The following is a 24,958-nucleotide window of genomic DNA, read 5'->3' as shown; positions in this document are numbered from 1 at the left end:
GGATTGTGACGTCATCAAACTGGGCTGGGCTCAGTCAGGAGCACCGCTGAAAGCCTCCGTCATCCAGGTTCAGTTTCTGGAGGAGTTTATGAGCTCACAGAGCTGGATGCACCTCTGAAAGGATGTAGTGGACTCAGACACGACCCTAAACGTATCAACGCTGTTCTTCAGTCTTCATACAGCACATAAACACTGTTATTTTCTTCATAAAATCCATGTTGGCCATTTAGCTATGAAGCTAGAGTCACGGGGCAGACAGAAGCCCTGCCCATCACACGAATCAGCATCTGTTCTGAAGTGAATTTGACGCGCAAATGAAGGGGATTTGACGCGCGAATAGCGCAATTTATCTACGCGTTCTGCGTGTGGTGTGAACACAGCATTACACATACTGAATTCTGATGCACTAGTACTCACCTCTTGACCAGCTCTATACCCTCACCAGGGTGCTCGAGGGTTCATGGGAGTATGCAAAACCAGTCCACATGTGTTTTGTGGACTTGGAGAGGGCATTCGATCGTGTCCCTCATGGCATTCTGTGGATGGTGCTCAGGGAGTATGGGGTCAGTGGCGATCTGTTGAGGGCCGTCTCGTCCCTGTATGAACAGGGTAGGAGTCTGGTTCACATTGCCAGCAATAATAATGGACTCCGGCTGGGCTGCCCCTTGTCACCAATTCTATTCATTATTTTTATGAACAGAATTTCAAGGAGCAGCCTTAGGCTGTAAGGGGGTATGGTTCGGGGACCACAGTATTTCATCTCTGTCATTCGCAGATGATGTTGTTTTGTTGGCTTTATTGAACATGGATCTTCAGCATGCACTGGGGCGGTTTGCTACCAAGCGTGACGCGGCTGGGGTGAGAATCAGCACCTCCAAGTCAGAATCCATGGTGCTCCACTGGTAAAAGGGGGTTTGCCATCTCTAGGTTGGAGGAAAGTCCTTACCACGGGTGGAGGAGTTCAAGGCCCCGTTTACACTAGTGTGTTTTCATTTTAAAACGCATAAGTTTTGCTACGGTTACGGCATCCGTCCACACACGTTCTCGAGCGCTGAAAACGGAGCGTTTTGGAAACGCTGGAGAGGCCATTTTCATTCTGAAACGCTGCTGCTCCGTCTCAGTGTGGATGAAAGAAAACAGAGATATCTGAAAACAGAGGCGGGGCTGCTGACATTCGCTTCTCTGATTTGGGCTTTTCCTCATTATTAAGTAGCCTAACACACACAGTTCAGTCCTGAATCCTCTCCTTGTAAGTTTAGACTTCGCAAGTTTGATCAAGACTGCAGTCTCTTCTTCTCAGTTTGATATGGAAAACAGACTATACCGAGGACACGCGTAAATCTTCAAAGGGAACAGTGTACTTTAAAACTTCATTCACTTCACCCTGGCTACGTTGTTTCACTTTCTCAACAATAAAATGTAAACATGATTTAAGGAACTGCCTATTTTCATTTTAATATTAGCAAGTTAACAGACAGCAGAAATGTTGAGGCGTCGTCCTGCATATATGAGCGTCATCTTCACTGTGTGGATATTTATAACAAAACAGAGAGCCTATAACAACTGCCTCCTGTCAATTTCAGTGAAAATACGAAACATACCCTCTCTTTTGCTGAATAATCGATAATGGCCATTATAAAAGTATAACACAATAAGTTTATACATTATTGGAAATAAAGGCAAGCGATCAGTCAATATGCAGAATGTACATGGACTGATCATTAACTTATCTTTGCGCTCAGCCAAAACACGTTACCTGAGAACAAGTAATAGATTCCAATGACCAAAGTCAGGGAATATGTCGTTAGATGTAGACAACAAGATGAATAAATATCACGTTTAATAAATATAGTGAGTTTAGATCCAGGGGGAGATGCTTGATGAGAAGTCCGACTAGCACAGCTCTCATCTGGGTAGATAGGCTGCAGCGCTTGCCTGAGAGTGTGTGTGTGTGTGTGGTCACGTGATGTGCGTTTTCAGCGTTTTGGTGTGGACGGAGAGCTGTTCAGAAACGCTGGGTGAAACGCGAGTGTGGACGCGGATTGTTTTCATTCTAAAACGCTGTTTTAAAACTAAAACGCACTAGTGTAAACAGGGCCTGAAGATCTTGGGTTTTTGTTCATGAGTGAGGGAAGGATGGAGTGTGAGACTGACAGGCGGATTGGTGCAGCGGCAGCAGGTGAAGAAGGAGCTGAGCCGAAAGGCAAAGCTCTCGATTTACCGGTCAATCTACGTTCCTACATGGTCATGAGCTTTGGGTCATGACTGAAAGGACAAGATCTCGAATACAAGCGGCCGAAATGAGTTTCCTTCGCAGGGTGGCAGAGCGCAGTTTTATGGATAGGGTGAGGAGCTCTGACACCCGGGAGGAGCTCGGAGTAGAGCCGCTGCTCCTCCACATCCAGAGAAGTCAGCTGAGGTGGCTCGGGCATCTGTTTCTGATGTCTCCTGGACGCCTACTTAGGGAGGTGTTCCTGGCATGTCCCACCGGGAGGAGGCCACGAGGAAGACCCAGGACACACTGGAGGGACTATGTCTCTCGGCTGGCCTGGGAACGCCTCGGTATCCCCCCGGAGGAGCTGGAGGACATGTCTGGGGAGAGGCAGGTCTGGGGTTCTCCTAATACTGCTGCCCCCGCGACCCAGCCCCGGAAAAGCGGCAGAAAATGAATGAATGAGTGAATAGTACTCACCTCACGTTGTTTTTCACATACTATATAGCCGAGAGGGATGCAATTTCAGACAGTATTATGAACACTCATATTCTGTGTTTGATTTCCCAGCATGCATCAGGACACCACAGGTTATGTTTGTCTGCTGATTCAACCGACCAGGAAGGAAGATGCAGGCTGGTACACGGTGTCTGCCAAGAACGAGGCGGGAATCATATCCTGCACTGCCAGACTAGACATCTATGGTGAGTACAGACATCAGATCATTTCAACTTACAACACTAATCTAAGGCAGCACGGTGGTGCAGTGGGTAGCGCTTTCACCTCACAGCAAGAAGGTCGCTAGTTCGAGCCTCGGCTGGGCCAGTTGGCATTTCTGTGTGGAGTTTGCATGTTCTCCCCATGTTTGCGTGGGTTTCCTCCGGGTGCTCCTGTTTCCCCCACAAGTCCAAACACATGCGCTATAGGGGAATTGATTAACTAAACTGGCCGTAGTATATTAGTGTGTGTGAATGAGAGTGTATGGGTGTTTCTTAGCACTGGGTTGCAGCTGGAAGGGCATCCGCTGCGTGAAACATATGCTGGAATAGTTGGTTCAATCTGCTGGGGTGACCCCTGATGAATAAAGGAGCAAGCTAAAGGGAAATGAATGAATGAATGAAAATAAAACTAACAGAACCAATAATGAAACGAGCTAAAACTAAACCGAAACTTTAAAATAGTATTAAAATAAAAGCTAATTCAAAAATGCTAACCTACAATAACCCTGGTTAATGCTGAATTGAATTAAATGGCTGTTATTTATGTTCCTCCAGCTCAGTGGCATCAACATGTTCATCCACCAATGAAGAGGAGCAGTCTGACCGGCAGCCGCTACGCCGCTCTCACAGGTCAAGGGCTGGATATAAAATCAGCTTTCCCTATGAGTGAAAACGGCCCACATGTGCTCTTCAGAGAGCGGGAGAGCGACGAGCTGTAGACCATCAGCCTTTCAGGACATCTACACTGTAAAAATATCCCTAAATTAGCAGTTTTCTGTGTTTTGTGATTTTTTTTCCCCCCCCGTTTGTTTCTGCTTTTGAATTGTTTTATGGGATCTTGATCTTTCTTTCAGTAACTTTTAACATTGAAAAGTGTGACTTTTATGAACGTGTAACTGTGCATTCACACCAAAAGCGGTGAGAGCGTCTAAGGTCGCCCTGGCGACAACGCTGTCTGCCTTCAGCTCCGGCGGCGAGAGCATCAAAATTCGCTACATTGATCTCGTATTTAAAGAGGCTGTTGTACAGGCCCGGATTGGCTAATCGGGAGGACTGGGAGAATTCCCGGTGGGCCGGTCCGTTTTTTGGCCGCGAGGGCCGGTGTCCCTAGCTCCAGAATCTGTTGCTCTCAGCAGTCACACTTTTTAAATTAATTTATTTATTTACTTGACCACAGTCTTCTTATTCATTATTTTACCAGCTCGTTTATCTATTTTCTCTTGATGATATAACTCAGATGAGTCACCACTCAATGTACAGCTGTTGTGGTCCAGTGGTTAGCATGTTAGGTTAAGATGCTACTGACCTGGGTTTGATCCTCGTCTGAGTAATTCATTTATTTTCATTCTTATTGTTAAGACATATAATACTGTTAGGGTTGTTGAACATTTGAAGTTCTAAAGCAGCTGTTTTCTCAAAAAAAGACGTGATCGTGTAATTAGAAACTGAATTGGAAATGACCTTATTTTAATATAGTCAGTCGTGAACTGAGGTGAGCCGGTCTGAGCCTTTAAACTCCAGGGCTGAAAAGGAGTCCCACTCCGGCCCTGCCGTTGCAGCATATCATATCAGTTATATTCCAGCATAAAGCATGCTTTCTAGCGTGAAAATGTTGCGCACTTCTTTAAAAAATGTATTTAACAATGGAAGATCATGTTGGATGTGGTCTGGCTTTGTTCCACTTAATTATCCAATGTGTCCATATGTCTGAAATATCCTGAAGCAGCAATACTGTTTTGTACGGTCGCATAAGATTCCTGCTTTTTTAAATGAGCAATATCACATGAGTAGCAGTGCGATATGGCTGTATATCGGCACTGGTGGGAGGCGTGCATTTTCGTGCACCTTAGTGCCCCCACCAGTGCCGATATACAGCCTTATCGCACTGCTACTCATGTGATATTGCATTTATACAACAGCTTGACGGCATAATTGTGTATACAAAACAAAATCAAACATGGAGGCTGCGTCCGAAACCGCATACTTCCATACTTTATAGTACGCTAAAATCAGTATGCAAGCCAAGTAGTATGTCCGAATTCATAGTCAGTATGCGAGAAGTACCCGGATGACTTACTACTTCTGGCGAGATTCTAGAGTGCGCATCCCATGCATGCTACACTATCCCATGATGCCCCACGAGCGAATTCATGAATGGGAGTAAAGCGACGCAATTGACGCAGGTTGGTCATGTGACCGTGACAAAATGGCGGATGTAGTACGTCCGAATTCCATTCATCCTTTTCACGTTCATACTGTATAGGACGTACTTTTCTAACTGCCGAGTACTACATTTAAACTCAAATGCAGTACCTACTGAGTAGTAGGCGGTTTCGGACGTAGTCTGAGAGTCTCAAAAACCCTTTTGAAAGAGGAACTACTTTCTTCCGGATTCAAATCATAGGCTGACAGTTAAACAGCTGAGCGTACATCTTTTAACTTTAGATCTGTAGTGTCTGCTTTCTGCTGGCTGTATTTGGGCGGAGTAATACACAAAGGGTAAAGAGGCTGTAGGAGTTCTGATATTGCAGAATATCGCACGGCTATCAGTCAATCAGATTTGAGAGCCAGACAGAACTGTTGTATAAAGATAAATATATAAAATTAATGCACATCAGTAACTCGCCGGTAACTTATTTAATGCATGTTCTTGTAAGAAAACATTGCAAGTAATTGAAAATCCGGCGACTGCAATAGTCAAACCCATAAGAACAACTGTGATCGGAAGCAAAGTTCACAGGTCAGTGTTCTCTGAACTCTTCTCAAGAGATGGACTACTTTTTTAAAATGTATTTTTTAATTTTTTTATTGGTATGTTCAACAAGAAAGTAGACAACAGAACAAAACAAAAAGAGAAACAAAAGAATATGCCAGGGGGAATATGAATTACAAAAAACACTTTAAATCTATCTTAAAGCAAGGTCACGGTGATGTTTACAAAATCGCATACAATACAGTCCTCTGGGTATTATAAAAAAGAGACTATACTGTAAGATTCACAGTGTTACTGATTTTAAAGCTTTAACATTGCTGGAGGTAGAGATTGTATTTAAATAACATTTCAAATCTCTACAACAAATAAGAAAAAGGGGCTTTACAGTTACAGAAACATCTCCTGATGCACAACCTTGGACACATCATCAGTGTTGTTTCCTGGGCTCACATGGTGTTTCGGGTCTTGCAACAGATACCCTCCTCCAGGCGACCCGACCAAGGCGGATCAGACCCTGGCCTGTGTCCAAGTGGCATGCTACTGCCCCCACTGTTCCCCCCTCTTCAACCAGAGCCATCTGGATGCTTTTTCCGCTGCTTCCACGTTGTTGCTTAGGGCTCTTCTTCGGTTTGTGCCTGTTATTCCCAGTTTACCATAGGCCTTGCAGGGTGTAGCTGGTAAATCCCCTACTGCCCACTTCCACTGGCATGCACCTGGTCCTCCATCCATTCGCCCTACATTGCTCCACTAGCTCCTGATATTTTTCCCTCTTTCTCTCCTGAGCCTCCTCCATCCTCTCCTCCCAGGGCACCGTTAGCTCCAGCAGGATTAATTGCTTTGTGGCCTCAGAGACCAGGATTATGTCAGGTCTCAACGTAGACTGGGTGATGTGTGGTGGAATCTTTAGCTGCCTGTCAAGATCAACTGTCATCACCCAGTCTCGGGCCGTGGAGAGCAACCCAGCAGAGCAGCTCTTTGCTGTTCTCTCTGGCCTTTGTCCTTCCTTGATGAACTGAATGACCTTGGCCGTGGCTTGACGGTATCGACTGTCCTTGATCCCCTTGCTGATTGCCTCAGCAATGGATTTAAGGCCCTGATCATGTCTCCATCGATACCGACCTTCACCTAGTGCCTTGGAACAGCTGCTCAAAATATGTTCTAGTGTCCCTGGCTTGGAACACAGCAGGCATGCGGGTGTCTCTACTCTGCCCCATAAGTACAGGTTCAATTTTGTCGACAGACAAAATTTGCATTTGTGTATACAATTTTTTGCTAGTCAAATAAACAGATTTATTAGAAAAATCATTGCTTGCCGCCGAACTTGATTTCAACTGTCCTCGACGCTCACACCGGCGGAGATGCACCGCGCTGCTCCTCGCCGCTCATTGCAATAATGTCCAGCTGCAGGCCCGCAGAACAACACACGTTTTAGGCACACACAATCTGGCACACACAATCTAGGCAAGCCATATATGGTTACGACGGATTTTAAGGTTATTCTTCTTGGAAATTGTTGATATATTTTGATATATATGGTAAATAAATATTGTACACAATAAACAATAGTGTTTACTTTATTTCATTTCACAATTATTGCAATCGAGACAGGCGAATGGAGAGCGTTGTTTCCGATCGCCATTCAATATAATAGACTGAACAGTTTTCTGTCAGACATCATAGATGATCAGTCATTATTATCTGACAGATACCGTTTGCTGGCCTTGCTGAAAAATCTAAATTGGACAGGCTTAATTTATATAATGGATTCATTTTTAATGAAGGGAAATAATAGCAAGTTATAGGCAATAATGCATTTTATATGTCATAAAAATCCTTTTACATGTAATAATTGTATAACATTATATTCATATTTCATTCAAGCGATTTAATAGTGTGTATCTGCCTAATTTTCTAATAACTTTTTAATTTATGATTTCCCACATTTAATGCTGTAGTAATTTATAGTTAGCAATATATTGCTTTTAAACCAAAATTTAGCAATAGAAACAAATGAACTATTAATAATTACTAAAGAAATAATAATAAATAAATATATAACAAACAGCTGTGACAGTTTAGTAAAAGAGAGTAGTTTATAATCAGATAATCGGTTAAGATAATCAGTTTATACCTATATTATATATTGTTTAAATAATTAACTATAGTAATTCATTTTAATGTGACACATTATTGTTGGCTTTTATATTTTAAAACAAAGTGATTTTAAACAAGTATGATAATATTAAGATCCTGAATTAGTTTATTACGCGTAATCCTACGTGACGGTCTATTATGTTTTCTTTGTGTATGTGGACACATGAATTAATTCATAAGTGTCTTTAACCAATTATTTTTATTTACATTATTTGAGTTCAGAAACTGCAGAGATGCTAAAATGATCGTTATGATATAATAATAATAATAATGACTGAAATGGGAAACCATATTTGTGAAATTCAGTAGGTGGCAATAATGCTAAGGAGTTAGTTAGTTAGTTAGTTAGTTAGTTAGTTAGTTAGTTACCATATATGGCTTGCCTAAATCATGTGTGCTAGATTGTGTGTGCCTGAAACGTGTGTGGTTCTGCAGTTCTGCAGCTGGATATATCTCGCTCATTGCCGCCGGCTCTCATTGAAAATGAAGGACTTCCGGCTACTTTGACGCTCTCGCCGCTTTCGGTATGAACGTACGGTAACAGTTTGCAGTGCTATATCGTCTATGTTGGTGTTGTATATTACGCTACAAACACCTTGTAATAAACCGCAGCTGATTTTCTGTTATTTTACAGACTTATTTCTCTAGATATTATTATTTCTTATACATTATATTATTCCACACTATTAAATGCCATTAAAAGTCTCTTTGTTGAACTGTAGAGTTGAATTTTCAACATTAAAGGTGGACAGAGCAGAGATCAACATCCCATAATGCCATTCACAACCACAAATAAACACAAAACACACACTAAAACACAGAGCCTGTTCATTAACAGACATTATTTACAGTTTACAAGCTCTCAGTTTCCGTCAAGAGCAGCTGAACGCGACTGTTTATTTGCACACCATTTTCCCCTTTATTTATCATCATATGTTTGTGCCACTCGAGCCATTATGCTGTTTGTTTTGGTTCACTTGTTGTCATTTTCTGACTGTGTCTATATATTAATCTCCTCTTTTTATTAGACTGTGAGCCTGTTGCATCGCCCACTGTGAACTACAGCAGGTTTTATTTAACGCACACACATACAAACACACACAATTAAATACAGTTAAATGCAAATTATTTGCCCTCCTGTGTAGTTTTAATCCTTTTTAAAATATTTCCTATGTGATGGTACAACAATAGTTTTAATAAATAATTTATTTTATCTTTGGCGTGATGATAGTACTTAATATCTCACTTAAGATACAAGTATTTAAAGGCTTAACCAGGTTGATTTGGTGAAAGATAAGGTCAAATATGGCTAATTAGACAAGACATTGTAAAACAGTGATTTGTTCTGTAGACAATCAAATCTAATAATATTGATGACAGCCGTTTATATATAGGTCTATATATGTATAGACTTTGGTGGCACGGTGGCTCAGTGGTTAGCACTGAGCCACCGGTTTCCCCCACAGTCCAAACACGTGCCCTGTTGGGGAATTGTATGAACTAAACTGGCCGTAGTGTATGAATGTGTGTGTGTGTGAATGAGTGTGTATGGGTGTTTCCCAGCACTGGGTTGCGACTGGAAGGGCATCCACTGCGTAAAGCGTATACTGGAATAGTTGGCGGTTCATTCCGCTGTGGCAACCTCTGATAAATAAAGGGACTAAGCGGAAGGAAAATGAATGTACGAATGAATGAATGAATGAATGGATGTATAGACTCTCTCCAAAAGACAAATATAATAGGAAATACTGTTTAAAAATTTCCTTGCTCTGTTAAACATCACTTGGGAAATATTTCACAGAAGGGCTTATACCATTGTCTTTAACTGTATATATTTCAGTGAGATTTTAAGACTAATTTAAAGTAAGAGCTGTTTCCGAAATTTTCCCCCCTACACCCTTAAATTGAGTTTACTTCATAATGTCCAGTTTTGATTCTGACATTATGATTTGCACTCAATTAATCCCACAATGCATGGCATTAATGAGTGTACAACCCATGCACACTCAAACACAGAACAGGGTCTAAAAGGGATACAGCTGCAGATACGTCAATATAGTGCAATTTTTGTGACACTGTACAACAATAATTAACATATTTACATTACTTTGAGTGTTGAGGTGGGGATAAGTGTTAATACAACACAATTTAATGGGTAATTTAATACATAATATGAATATTACTCGGCATTACTGTTTTTACATTACTGTGAGTGTTGGGGTAGTATAAAATACAATTTAATGGGTAATTTAATAAGTAATATGATTATTACTCTGTATAATTACTGTTTTTACATTTACTGTGGTGGTTAAGTTTAGGGTTGGGGTAGAGGGAGATATTAATAAAATACAATTAATGGGTTAATTTAATAAATAATATGAATAATTTAATAAATAATATGAATAATTTAATAAATAATATGAATAATTTTGCCTACAGCACTTATTCATTGTTGCTCTTAGTTGTGTAAATTGCTTCCTTGTCCTCATTTGTAAGTCGCTTTGGATAAAAGCGTCTGCTAAATGACTAAATGTAAATGTAATGAATAATTCTTGCTAACTTTCATCTGCAGCTGCTGTATCTCTTTTAGCAACAGCGCTAAATTAATTTCCGCATCTCACCACTAGATGGCGTCTAAAGCGCAATATTATTGGTGCAAATTTCAAAATAAAATATTAATTCGTTTAAGTAACATTTGTACAAAAACCACAAAGCAGCATCTCTTCAGTGCACTCCTTCAAGTGGACTATATTAATGGACTAATGTAGGGAATATTGAATGATCACTCTGAAAACGTACCCCTATATACATTTCTGGAGAGTGCCAAATACAGCTCAGGATCTACATTTTTTGCAGTTTTTGTTTTCACGTATCCACCAGAGGGCACTGTGTATGCTTTTTCAGATCTGAAATTTCTCTCGTGAGTGCCATTCGCGCCTGCTGTTCTCGCGTAACTCCACCAGAGGCCGCTGTTGACTGACTGACTGACTGATCGACTGACCAACCCTCCTCCTTCCCTAAACCCAACCAATAGTGTTTTCAAAAGCACAGATTGACGCGCCGACCTACTTACCTAAACCTAACTGACAGTTTTAAAAAGCAATCCAGAAAAAGAAAAACCCTCGCCTGATTTTTACCACGTTTTCAGATTTTACCCCATTCTCACCCTGTTATTTACTTGTTTATTTAGTTTGTTTTGCATTTTGTGTTTGTTGTATCTGCTTTCTGGAACTGTTCTTCGCCAAACTTGAAACCCGTCATCGTAGTCAACTCCTCTCTGCGTTTCAAGTCCGCCAACATACATGTTGAGCTACTGGACAAACTGGTAACAGCGGAAAAGCCATATGGAGGTAAGCGGTCAGCGTGAAAAGGAACGGCGTCACCTGTCCCGTAGCATTCGGTTTAAAGACAGAACGCAGCCATACGTACTTCTGGCTACATAATTTGTGATCTCCAGAAATGTATATAGGAGCTACATTTACAGAATGAGCCTATGAGGGTATAGGGGGTAATCGGATCTGGATGCAGACTTGGATTTGCAAGCTGAGACTGTATATCTCAGAGGTGCAATGTCAGACACAATGCACTCAAGATTTACTGCACATAATTTAGCAAAACAAGGGTAAATTGTCTCTGCATGTGAAAATAATAATGCATTTTGCAATGTTTAAATAAAGAAGATTTAAAGATGCGGCGTGAGGTCATTCTCTGTAGACAAAATATTATATTAGATATTATAAACAGTTGTGGACGTTTACAAAGCCTCTAATCAAATGTATTGTTATACAATCACTAGTATAAATAAATGCAAATGCCTATTTTGGGAAATGTACAATAGTTGACCTTCTTGGAAATAAAGTTATATTTATTCAAACAAAGACATTGTGCATCTTTCTAAATATGTTTCACTGTTAACAAACAACACGACTGCAAGATTAACACTATAAATACTAGTTATAAATGCTGTAAATACTAAAGTTTTGTCTTTGCCTCATTTAATAAGCAATAAAAGACAATCCATTTAATTGATTTATTACATGTTTTAGACTATCATTGTCAGAATAGTAATTTATAATCATCATCATAATGATAATAGTTATAATAATAATTATTATACTATGACTACTTCTACTAATAAAAATAATAATTGATTTTATTATTACTATTATTTTTTGCTGCTGAATATCAGTCTGAACTTCACATAAAAATTATATATAGCTGCAGTAATATTGGACCACAGTTATAATTGAAGTGCAGTACATAATTTTAATTCATTCATTTTCATCCGCTTATCCGGGGCCGGGTTGCGGGGGCAGGAGTTTTAGGAGAGAATCCCAGACCTACCTCTCCCCAGACACTTCCTCCAGCTCCTCCGGGGGGATCCCAAGGTGTTCCCGGGCCAGCCGAGAATCATAGTCCCTCCAGTGTGTTCTGGGTCTTCCCTGTGGCCTCCTCCCGGTGGGACATGCCTGGAACACCTCCCTAGGTAGGCGTCCAGGAGACATCAGAAACAGATGCCCGAGCCACCTCAGCTGACTTCTCTGGATGTGGAGGAGCAGCGGCTCTACTCTGAGCTCCTCCCGGGTGTCAGAGCTCCTCACCCTGTCTATAAGAGAGCGCCCTGCCAACTGTGAAGGAAACTCATTTCGGCCGCTTGTATCCGAGATCTTGTCCTTTTGGCCATGACCAAAAGCTCATGACCATGGGTGAGAGTAGGAACGTAGATTGACCGGTAAATCGAGAGCTTTGCCTTTCGGCTCAGCTCCTTCTTCACCACAACAGATCGGTACATCAACCGCAGTACTGCTGCCACTGCACCAATCCGCCTGTCAATCTCACGCACCATCCTTCCCTCACTCATCAACAAAAGCCCAACATACTCCTCCACCTGGGGTAAGGACTTTCCTCCTACCTGGAGATGGCAAACCACCAATATAATTTTTGCAATAACAATTTATTTATTTATTTATTTATTATTATTTATTTTTTGCTGCTGAATAACAGAACTTCAAATAAAAATCGTATACAGTAATATTACTTATAATATTATAAAAGTTATATTATATATGTTATATTATATATAATATAACTTAAATTAGTTTTAAAAAATCTGAATTTATTTTAATATATAAAAATAACAAAACTAAATTTGTATTAAAAATGTTGATAAAAGTTTGTTCGCTGTTCACTGTGTCCGTCTAATAGGAACTCAATCCTCTTTCTTCTGCGTTCCAGTCGGACACATTTACTGGAAGGGACAACAAAGGGGATCAGAGAGAAATTTCATTGCTATTTCAATTAATATTTGTATTTAGAAGCTGAATAATTGTACAAATGGCTGATGATGAAGATGATTACATGTCTGACGCTTTCCTCAACCAAATGTGAGTTTAAGAATTGACGTTTTTAGCGTCATACTTGTACAGTCAGAGTGAGTGTGTTTTCTCAGATGTAAACACGAATGAACGCAAAGTTATTTATGCCAAATAAATCAGTTGATTATATATTGTAGCTATATTTCATGGTTAATTAGTGAAAATCCGTTGAGAAATCTTATAAAAGCGCTGTTAATAAAAGTATAGAGAGTTATACATGACGAAACGTTATTTAGGAAATTCTGTGCTATTTTGATAGATATTAATAACATTCGACATATAAATAACCTGTATGACACTAGTTAAATGTGCTTGGAAACAAGAAATATTGCAGGAAATACAAATATATAAGCTCAGACGTGTCTTTGTTATTTTAGCATCACTCGTTTTTCTATAATATGCAGTTTATTTTTATGTGATAGACTTATGAAGTTTTTAAATATTAATTATTAAGAATTAATGTGTAGCACACATTACAAATAAGGTACAATAGCAAATAAATACAACAGCAAAAACAAAAAAGATTGAAAAAACATGCAGGATATTCATAATATAAAAAGGTAAACAAACGTGTCCGGTCAATATATTCATATATAATTTAAGTAAGTGAATAAATAAATAGCTGTATGTCAATTTTTATTACAAATTGCATATTATAGGTAATATTTGACATATAAATATTGTTAAACCTCTATAACACCAGATAAACGTGCATGTAAACATGAAGTACAGCAATAAATATAAGTTAGACGTGTTATTTTGGTATCTCCTATTTTCTAAAGTATATATATATATATATTATTTTTTATTATCTATTTATGCAAAAAACATAAAATAAAAGAAAAGAATAAAAAAATGCATGCATTACATTCATCTTAACACTTAATGCTGAAAAACAGAAACAACCATGTACAATTGAAATCAATATATTTAATAAATAAATTAAGAGCAGTATTTACACTCAGCAGTCACTTTATGAGGTGCACCTTGCTAGTACCGGGTTGGACCCCTTTTGCCTTTAGAACTGCCTTAATCCTTCTGGCGTAGATTCAACAAGATACTGGAAATATTCCTCAGAGATTTTGCTCCATATTGACATGATAGCATCACACAGTTGCTGCAGATTTGTCGGCTGCACATCCATGATGCCAATCTCCCCTTCCACTACATCCCAAAGGTGCTCTATTGGGTTGAGCTCTGGTGACTGTGGAGGCCATTTGAGTACAGTGAACTGTCGCTCACTGGATATTTCCTTTGTTTCAGACCATTCTCTGTCAACCCTAGAGATGGTTGAGCATGAAAATCCCAGTAGATCAGCAGTTTCTGAAATACACCAGCCCGTCTGGCACCAATACCCATGCCACATTCAAAGTCACTTAAATCCCCTTTCTTCCCCATTTTCACTTTGAACTGCAGCAGATCGTCTTGACCATGTCCACATGCCTTAATGCATTGAGTTGCTGCCATGTGATTGGCTGATTAGAAATTTGCATTAACAAGCAGTTGGACAGGTGTACCTAATAAACTGGCCGGTGACTGTATATTTTTATTACAGGTTTAATATTATAGGTACTATGCTGTGTTTTTTACTAATCCCCGATGATTTCAATAGTTTAAAGTTTTCTATTATATCTATTCTTTTTATTACTATAATTTTAATGCATATCTGCATGTTTAATATGTTTGTTTTTATTGTATTTGTAATTTGTCAAGGTCGCACTACATGATGTTGATATTTCCAGTTCCTGCTAAATACTGTAACATAAAATCCTCCTCAGTATCATATATGTTTATCTAAAATTATCTGGATAAATGTACAATGTGCTCCCAATAATACAATCAGAGGCAGGTTTTACAAATAATGTGAGTTATAGTGCAAATGTTCTACAAAAGCAGATCATCAACAGTTATAGCAAGTAAAATAAAATAAAACTGTTACTATTAACTTTATTGGCCACTTTTAGGGCAAACAAAATCCCCTTAATAGTGGACAATGAAGTTTAAAGTAACAGTAAGTATAGATTAACAGTAAATTGACTAAACATTTAACAAAATAACAGCCAATTTTAATTAATATTTGATGCTCTTCCAGCTCAGATGTTCGTCCTGGTGTCCCGATGGTCAAGCGTGTGAAGGAGGCTATAAAGAAAGAGGCTTTACATAAAGAAAAAAATATTCAAAACCGGCAGAAGAGCTTCAAAGAGCAGGAGAAGGAGAGTCGAGAAGCTGCGCTGCAGAGCTCCATAGGCAGCCAAAATAAAGGCTTCGCTCTGCTGCAGAAGATGGGATATAAGGCAGGACAGGGCCTGGGCAAAGAGGGTCAGTGATGGAGACTTTTATTTGTAGTCCAGAAATACCCAAAACATAAGAGAGATTTGTTGATTAAAATATGATCATGCTGCAGGTGCTGGACGGGTCGAGCCGGTTCCTCTCAACATCAAAACAGGTCAGGAATATTCTGATTTTCGCATTATTAGTTATTTATGACATTGAGCTGTAAATGTTTCTGGTTGCATAACACAGTTCAAGAAGTATTCACCCTCCTGATAGTTTTCTATTTCTTATTTTTCCCAAAAGATGTTGAACAGATCCAGGAAATGTTCACAGTATGTCTGATAATGTTTTTTCTTCTGGAGAAAGTCTTATTTGTTTTATTCCAGCTAGAATAAAAACAGTTTTTAATTGTTTTGAACCCATTTTAAGGTCAATATTATTAGCCCCTTTAAGCAATATTTGTTTTGGATTGTCTGCAGAAAAATCCACTGTTATACAATGACTTGCCTAATTACCCTAACTTTACCCTAATTACCCTAGTTAAGCCTTTAAATGTCACTTTAAGCTGAATACTAGTATCTTGTAGACTATCTAGTCTAATATTATTTACTGTCATCATGGCAAAGTTCAAATAAATCAGTTATTAGAAATTCTCCTTGCGTTGGCGTGGGTTTTCTCCGGGTGCTCCGGTTTTCCCCACAGGTACAGGTGAATTGGGTAGGGTGAGGGTTCCGTAGTGTATGAGTGTGTGTGTGAATGTGTGTGGTGGATGTTTCCCAGAGATGGGTTGCGGCTGGAAGGGCATTCGCTGCGTAAAAAATGTGCTGGATAAGTTGGCGGTACTTCATTCTTGTATTCATATATGCCGAACACTGCATAAACTGCAGATTTAAAATGAAAAAATATAAACCTTAATGAAAGAGAAATAAATCATTGAATTGTGAACAACTTACTGCTGTTGTGTAAATAAAATGTATCCATTAAAAACGTAACCGTAGTCTGATTATGAGTACTTTAAAAAGTAATTAACTCTAATTAAAAGTACTTTTTAGAGTACTTTAAGATTTTTGGAGTCTGATTACATAATCCAGATTGCATACATTCATTTTCCTTCGGCTTAGTCTCTTTATTTATCAGAGGTCACTACAGCGACATGAACCGCCAACTATTCCAGCAAATGTTTCACACAGCGGATACCCTACCAGCTGCAACCCAGTGGTGGTAAACACCCATACCCTCATTAAATGTACTTATTAACCAGCTCTGGAAATGCTGCTGTTTCCACATGTTGTGATCAGACAGAGGCGGTATTGGGATGGAAGAAGTCAAGAAGAGAAAAGCAGACGAGGAACTCCAGAACTACAGAAGAAAAGTCCACATGAAACAACATTTGGAGAAGAAATCAATAGAGGATTTCAGGTATTTGATGATGATTTGTATCCAATTCTATAAATATAACCCTATAAATAAATAACAGTGATCAAACTTTGCTGTTATACCTGTTGCACACAATCTACTACACTCATTCATTCATTTTCCTTCAGCTTAGTGCCTTATTGATAAGGAGTCGCCAAAGTGAAATAAACTGCCAACTATTCCAGAATATGTTTTACGCACCTTTCAGCTGCAACCCAGTACAGGGAAACACCCATACACACTCATTCATCTGCTGTTTCTCGTCCAAAAATCAACAAATTGTTAAATTATAATAAGTATTTTCTTGACAAGTAAAAATATTGTCTTGTTTTCAGAAATAATAAGTTAAAATTAAATGAATTTCTACTTAAAATAAGCAAAATAATCTGATTTCAAAGCGAAAAACAAGATTATTTTGCTTGTTTTAAGGAAATACTTTGACATTATTTCTAAAAACAAGACATTATATTTTGCTAGAAAATGCTTCTTTATCAAATGTTCACTTCATTTAATAATATAAATGTAAAGAAAGTTTCATATTGTTAGTAATATTTGAAGATCAACACATACTGAAATTAGCCAGCTTAGGGTGCTTTCACACCTACACTTTTGTTTCGGAACGTGTCTCGTTTGCCCAGTTAGTGCGGTTCGATTGGCATATGTGAACAGGGTAATCGCGCTCTGTTCCGCGCCAAAGTAATCGCTCCGAGATCGCTTGAGTGAGGTGGTCTCGGCTCGATTGAAACGAACCCTGGAGCGGTTCGATTGCAGTGAGAAAGCGATCCGATCCGAGCGTGGTTATATTACAGTGTTTTATGGATATGTAATAGGCTTACGGCTACATGCAGAGAGAATTATGAGTAGGGCGGGAAGTTTTGCGAGTCTCCGGATGCCCGCAAACGAGTGATGATCTGCCGGTAATCTCGCGTCTCCCTCCCGGTCCTCAAATATTCATCGTCGCGCACCCTTCTCACCCCTCCCCACCGCATCTCTCCTCAGACACGTCGCGCGCACCCTGTCAATCTCCACCAAACCACCACCTCTCCTGACAGCTGAGCGAGACGCTGCAAAATAAACCCTGACACTCTGACCAATGTGAGGAGAGTTTACTCGCACGTGACTTGTTTTAGCTCTTTAAGTCCGATTAGAAACTTTGCAGTGTGAAAGCGAACCGCTCCAAGAGCAAAGAGCAACAATGTAACAATTTTAATCTCTCTTTCGGAACAACTGAATCGATTCACAGGTGTGAAAGCACCCTTAATGTTTATTTGATTAGGTATACATCTCTTGTTTAAAATATCCTGAGTATGAAATATGATCATCGTCAGGCATTTGAGGAAGGTTTATTTCCAGAACACTTACTTTCTCTGTTGGCCAGCGTTAATATGATCTTCCTGAGCCTTTAACATGTCTCAAAACTTTTGAGGAAGTTTTTATTTTTTTTAATGTAATGTGTATTTATATAGTGCATTTATCGTGTATGGTCATACATCCACAGTGATAGAGGCAATTCAGAGGATGGGGATGATTAGGATGGTAAGGGCCGATTCCGTGAATTTGGTCAGGACACCGAGGTTACACTCCTACTCTTTACCAGAAGTGCCATGAGATTAAATGTCCTATCCGAAAGATGACGCTCACTGACACTACGGTGTACCTATACTGGGGGCATTAGGACTCACACAGACCGCAGGTTGAGCGCCCCCTGCTGGCCTTACTAACACCACTTACAGCAGAAACCTAGTGTTCCCTAGTGGTCTCCCATCCAGGCCCAGCTTAGCTTCACTGAGTAACCAGTCTTGGGCTGCAGGGTGATACGGCTGTGATAATGTCTCAATCATTATTGAATTTATTGCATTTTATATTTTGAAACTGGAGAACATTGATCATAACTCTGTAAAATATTAAACATAATGCATTAAATATCATCCTACTAAGACATATAATTGGAGATATAGAGTGATGGATGATATTTATATAAACAATATATGTTTATATATAACATTTTATGTGCAAGTAGCCTGTTTTATGGTTAAAAAGATGTCACTAGTTAACAAGCCATCAGAATGTCCTCATGCTGTTTATGTTTGTTTAAGTGTCAAAAATAGGTAATCAATTAATTAAAATATCAATATTTATCATTCATTCATTCATTTTCCCTCGGCTTACTCCCTTTATTCATCAGGGGTCACCACAGCAGTTTGAACCACCAATTAATCTAGCATATGTTTGACACTCCGGATGCCCTTCCAGCAGCAACCCAGTCTTGGGAAACCCACACACACTCATACATACGGCCAATTTAGTTCATCCAATTCCCCTATAGCGCTTGTGTTTGAACTGTGGGGGAAACTGGAGCACCCAGGGGAAACCCACGCCAACACAGGAAGAACATGCAAACTCCACACAGAAACAACAAATTGACCCAGCACGGACTCGAACCAGCAACTTTCTTGCTGAGAAGGGACAGTGCTATCCACTGAGCCACAATGTCGCCCTCCATATTTATTAAAAGTTTTTACAACACTAGTTGGCGAGGCAGTGGCGCAGTTGGTAGTGCTGTCGCCTCACATTAAGTGGGTCGCTGGTTCGAACCTCGGCTCAGTTGGCGTTTCTGTGTGGAGTTTGCATGTTCTCCCTGCCTTCGCGTGGGTTTCCTCCGGGTGCTCCGGTTTCCCCCACAGTCCAATGACATGCGGTACAGGTGAATTGGGTAGGCTCCATAGTGTATGAGTGTGTGTGTGTGAATGTGTGTGTGGATGTTTCCCAGAGATGGGTTGTGGCTGGAAGGGCATCCGCTGTGTAAAAACTTGCTGGATAAGTTGGCGGTTCATTCCGCTGTGGCGACCCCGGATTAATAAAGGGACTAAGCCGACAAGAAAATGAATGACAACACTAGTTTTTATTATCATCATTATTGTTCATGTTTATTTATAGGGTGCGTAAGAGAACAGAAAGAGAAGAGCGTCAAACACAGGGTGACTTGAGGAAGAGCCAGCGCGCATGTGAACAGCTGGACAACCAAAAGGTCACGCAAATCAAGACTTACAGCGGGGGAAATGAGTATTGAACACATTGTCATGTTTTTTTCCTGGGAATAAAATTTCTAAAGGAGCTGCTGACATGGAATTGAAGCAGATTTTGTTAAAAACCCAAACAATACAAACATCAAAATAAAACAGAACAAATATAAAAAATGAGTTCTGTGTAATAAGAAGGGAATGACAGGAGAAAGAGCTGAACTACTGAAACAATATTAATACTTTGTATAAAGGCTTTTGTTAATGATGGCAGCTTAAAGACGCCTCTCATATGGAGAATGAAGCCTCATGCATTGCTCAGGTGTGAGTTTCTCACAGACTACAACAGAATGTCAAAATCGTGATGCTTCTGTGGGTGTCGTCTATCAGATCTGAGCTTTATTCTGTGTTCTCTATTGCACTGGGGTCAGGTGATTAGTGATGGGAAGTCCAGATCATTTTACTGACTCGGATCTTTGAGTCTCGTTCATCAAGATGAACGAATCTTTTTTCGAGTCATTTTGTTCATTTGGTTCTATTTGCCAAAATATTATTAAAATGTTACGAATTGCTTCCAAACACATTTACAACTAGCTCAAAAGGTTGATTACACGACAAATAAGTCATAAATACAATACTATAAGCAGAAGAAAATAATAATTCAATGTTGACCTGCTCTTTTGTCTATGAAGGTATTGTTGTCTCTTTGCTCAGCTCACCTCTTCATGTCTTCAAATGTCAGGGGTTTATTCACGTTACACTGACAGTCACATATAATCTTAATCAATGCACAGTCTAAGCCGATAGGAGCCATGATCGTTCGTTCATCACGTGACAGAATGACTCAAACCCAAGGAGTCGAGAGATGAACGGTTCAATTCTTTTTCCGGCTCTAAACGTGTATGATTGGCTCGTGATGAATGAGTGACTCAGACCCGATAGAGGACTCGAGAGGTGAGCGGATCAATTCTTTTTCCAGCTCTAAACGCATATGATTGGCTTCTGCCAATGCAATGAAGACTTAAAATTAACAATACTACCTGCACAAATGTGCGCATGCGTGGATGAACGAATCACTCCCTGAGAGGACTCGTAGTTCCCGACTCATATTGAAGATTCGTTCAAAATGAACAAATCGTTCATGAACGACGCATCACTACAGGTGATTGGCTGGGCCATTCTACAGCTTGATTTTCTTTCTCTGAAAGCATCTGAGTCTCCTTGGCTGTGTTTTGGATCATTGTCTTGCTGAAATGTCCACCCTGGTTTAATCTTCATCCTCCTGCTGATGTAGATGTTGGACTGAAGCAGCTGATATTCATCTACACTGAGGAAGGGCAGAGGCTTGCTGAAGAACTACTGAGAGATTTCAGCTGCTGTCTGGGCTTTCACTGCCGAACTACTCCTTCCTTTCTTCATGTGTGAATAGTTTTTCCCTGCATCATTTCATTTTATCATGCATAACGTAATTTGTAAACAAATTAGATTTGTTTTCTTTGTAAATAAGAATTTATTTTGTTGCTATTAACAAACGGGGAAAATTCAAGTCAACAGCACCATTAGCAAAATATGTTTTCTGAGAAAAATGGTGACGTGTTCAATACTTGTTTTCTCTGTAATTGCCTATTCATAATATTTGCATGTGTGTTTTCGGCATTACACGTAACCAGAAATCAGCATGTTCACACGTCTGGCGCTGTGATTGTTGTTTTAGGGGATAACAGTTCCCAGAGACTGCTGGTACTGGCCTGAAGTGGAGAAAAATGAAGAATCTGAGCTTCTGGAGGAGGAAATAAAAACTGAGGAGAGTGATGAAGAAGAGGAGCTGTCTGTGAGTTACACTTCAGAGATACTGTTTATTGTGATTTATAATATGCAATCTAAGAGTGCATGAGTGATCTGAAAGTTAGCTTGAAATCTAAATGTACAATGCTAATTTTGCTAGCTTACATTGTTATTGTTACAGTGAATAATTAATCTGTGCAAGTTTATCTGCTGGGCAGCACAGTGGGTAGCACAATCGCCTTACAGCAAGAATGTCGCTGGTTTGAGCCTTGGCTGGGTCAGTTGGCATTTCTGTGTGGAGTTTGCATGTTCTCCCTGCGTTCGCGTGGGTTTCCTCCGGGTGCTCCGGTTTCCCCCACAAGTCCACAAGTTACCCCACAAGTTGGGTAAGCTAAATCTATCCATAGTGTTAGGTGTGAATGAGTGTTTCCCAATGATTGGTTGCAGCTGGAAGGGCATCCTCTGTGTAAAACATGTGGTGGATAAGTTGGCGGTTCATTTCGCTGTGGCAAACCCAGAATTATAAAGGGACTAAAGCGAAAATAAAATAAATGAAAGTTAATCTGCTGAAATAAAAAGTTTGCTATGGTAATCTTTAATCCAAGTCTGAGCATCTGCTTTCGTGTATGGAGTTGTGGTTGTGTGGCAGTAATGCACAAAAGAATGGGCGACGCAGTGGCGGAGTGGGGTAGCACATTCGCCTTACAGCAAGAAGGTCGCTGGTTCGAACCTCGGCTCAGTTGGCATTTCTGTGTGGAGTTTGTATATTCTCCCTGCAGTCGTGTGGGTTTCCTCCAGGTGCTCCGGTTTCCCCCACAGTCCAAAGACATGCGGTACAGGTCAATTGGGTAAGCTAAATTGTCTGTAGTGTATGTGTATACGAGTGTGACAGGCCCAAACGACGAAAGGTGTAAACAAAGTCGTTATCATATGGAACTTGTTCCAAAAAAAAGAGCCGACCCCGCAATCATACGGGACAAAGGCCAAAGAAAAAGAAGAGTGATGCACAAAAGAAAGCCCCGCCCCCTACTCAATATTCACATTCAGTTTTAGTTACATCAACATACTGAAATAAAAGTCTCAGCAACCTCCGGTTCAAGTAGACTTTAAGTTGCAAGGGAAATGTTAGGAAAAGCCAACATTACATAGTCACAATTATAGATTTTTCTTTTTTTTTATGGCAAAAATCATTATTATATTAAGTAAAGATCATGTTTTATGAAGGCATTTCGTAAATGTTTGACTGTAAATGCATCAAAACAATTTTGCCAACTGGATCTAGACTGAGTTTTATTATATTCATTCATTCATTCATTTTCCTTTCGGCTTATGAACCGCCAACTTATCCAGCATATGTTTTAAACAGCGGATGCCCCTCCAGCTGCAACCCAGTACTGGGAAACACCCATACTCTTTCACATTCACACACTCATACGCTACGGCCAATGTAGTTCATCAATTCCCCTATAGCGCATGTGTTTGGACTGTGGGGGAAACCAGAGCACCCGGAGGGTAAGAACATGCAAACTCCACACAGAAATGCCAACTGACCCAGCCGAAATTCGAGCCAGCAACCTTCTTGCTGTGAGGCGACAGAGCTAACCACTGAGCCACCGAAATATTTCACAATATTTACCATTATTCATGTTTGCCCTCAGCCTTTAGATAAGCTGCAGTTTCTCACCTCATATCTGCGGGGAGTTCATTATTACTGCATCTGGTGCGGCACGGCATATAACGGTGAGAAGTGTTCACAAATCATCATTTATTTGATCAGTTAAATATTTTAATCAGCAAGCACTGACATTTTCTCATTCAACAGATGAAGAGGATTTGGGTACGAATTGTCCTGGAGACACGGCAGCGGATCATGATGATTGAAACAACACAAATGCTTTGCTTTTAGGGTTTCTTTTCATAGCTGTGTGTAATATTTATGTTTTCTTGTTGCTTCATTAAATATTGCAGTGATGTTTTGTTTAAAATGGTGTGATATGACTATTGACCATGATGCATCATGTAATTTTTTTTATGTAAATGAATATCAAACAAATACAAAAATGTGTGGTTGCATAATTATTCTTTCCATTATGTTTGTACAATCCATTCCAGGGTGTGGTGATTTGTGTGACAGCTCTGTGCTAGTTATAGATGAACAAATGCTAATTACTTAACAGGCAATATTACTTCCCAGTAATACTCCAGGGAAAATACCAGTCAGACTAAAGCATATCTAAATATTTAGATGTTCTCGAGTTTTGTAGGAAAAGTATATTTAAATTTTAATTCATATCTAAATACTTAGAGTTGGTCTTGGGTTTTGTAGGAAAAACTTAATACAATGTACTGATGTGTAATAGAAAACAATAAGAATATATATATATATATATATATATAGAGAGAGAGAGAGAGAGAGAGAGAGAGAGAGAGAGAGAGAGAGAGATTATACATAATATATAAGCATCATTTAATTATAGAAATATATTTGAAATGAATCAATTATTTAAAAAAGAGTGATTTTACCCAATGAATCATTATTATACTTACTATGTTTTCTAGTATTTTTAATATTTATTTATTATTTATTTTTTGTAACTTGCCAGTTTTTAAATAGACAGAAACATATTTTATATTAAAATAAATTATTTTCCAATTAAATCATTTATAACTTTTAAACATATTAAAGCACTTTTATTTAAGTATTTTGTCTTTTTATTAAAGTATTTGTTATTATGTTTTGTATTTGACTTTTTATACATTTTTTCGTTTCATTACAATTTACATATTCGTGAAAATAAATTTTAAAAACTATAATCTTTTATCTTACGAGCCTTTATGAACATTTATCAAACTTTTTTAATTAACTTTTTCATACATTTTTTTATTCATGGTTACTTGCTAAATATGACGTAATTTCAAAACTGAATGGTAATATTAACCAAAGCAAATCAAACTAAGCCAATTATAACTACAAATGCATTATTGTGCGTTTGTACAACTTGTGCTCCTGTTAATTTATTAGAGAATTGTCTCAAATCAATATAAGTTTCTGCTTCACCTCCTGACGATCATTTTTTATCAGATGGGCGTGGCGGATGAACACGCGTCGCTTTTGATTGGCCAATCCATTGTTTGTCGATGACGCAATTGCGGAAATCGAAACTTATTGATATGAAGCATAGATATATACACTAGATATCGCATAGGGACTCTGAGCATACGTCAATAGCGCCTCCACATTGGTACAGTGCTCCCAGGACAAATGTCATTTAACCGCACTAGTCAAGACA

The 24,958-nt window shown here is 39.2% G+C and overlaps 2 protein-coding genes across 9 annotated transcripts in view; both read left to right on the top strand.

The window, feature by feature from the left end:
- The window catches only part of mypn (myopalladin), a 67,236-nt gene extending 61,466 nt beyond the window's left edge, over positions 1–5,770 (top strand). For 2 of the 5 annotated variants that reach the window (NM_001365298.2, NM_001365297.2), the window contains 2 exon segments: positions 2,783–2,916; positions 3,487–4,481. In NM_001365298.2, the coding sequence (NP_001352227.2) occupies positions 2,783–2,916; positions 3,487–3,650 (298 nt within the window). In that variant the 3' untranslated portion in view covers positions 3,651–4,481. 5 annotated transcript variants of the gene reach the window in all.
- A 7,254-nt stretch (positions 5,771–13,024) lies between these two features.
- gpatch11 (G patch domain containing 11) lies at positions 13,025–23,729 on the top strand. Of its 4 annotated transcripts, none has more exons than XR_015505080.1 (8): positions 13,025–13,182; positions 15,266–15,492; positions 15,578–15,619; positions 16,746–16,866; positions 19,801–19,891; positions 21,598–21,905; positions 23,240–23,408; positions 23,491–23,729. XR_015505080.1 is itself a non-coding variant. In NM_001002393.1 (8 exon segments), coding segments are annotated over 8 exon segments (789 nt in total). In that variant the 5' UTR covers positions 13,042–13,132; the 3' UTR covers positions 23,550–23,729.
- Positions 23,730–24,958: the final 1,229 nt, after the last annotated feature.

This window comes from Danio rerio, chromosome 13 (genome assembly GCF_052040795.2).
Source record: "Danio rerio strain M-AB ecotype USA chromosome 13, GRCz13ab, whole genome shotgun sequence".
Taxonomy (NCBI): Eukaryota; Metazoa; Chordata; class Actinopteri; order Cypriniformes; family Danionidae; genus Danio; species Danio rerio.
Note: the sequence above shows the minus strand (reverse complement) of the source record. Positions and strands in the feature narration are given on the sequence as shown.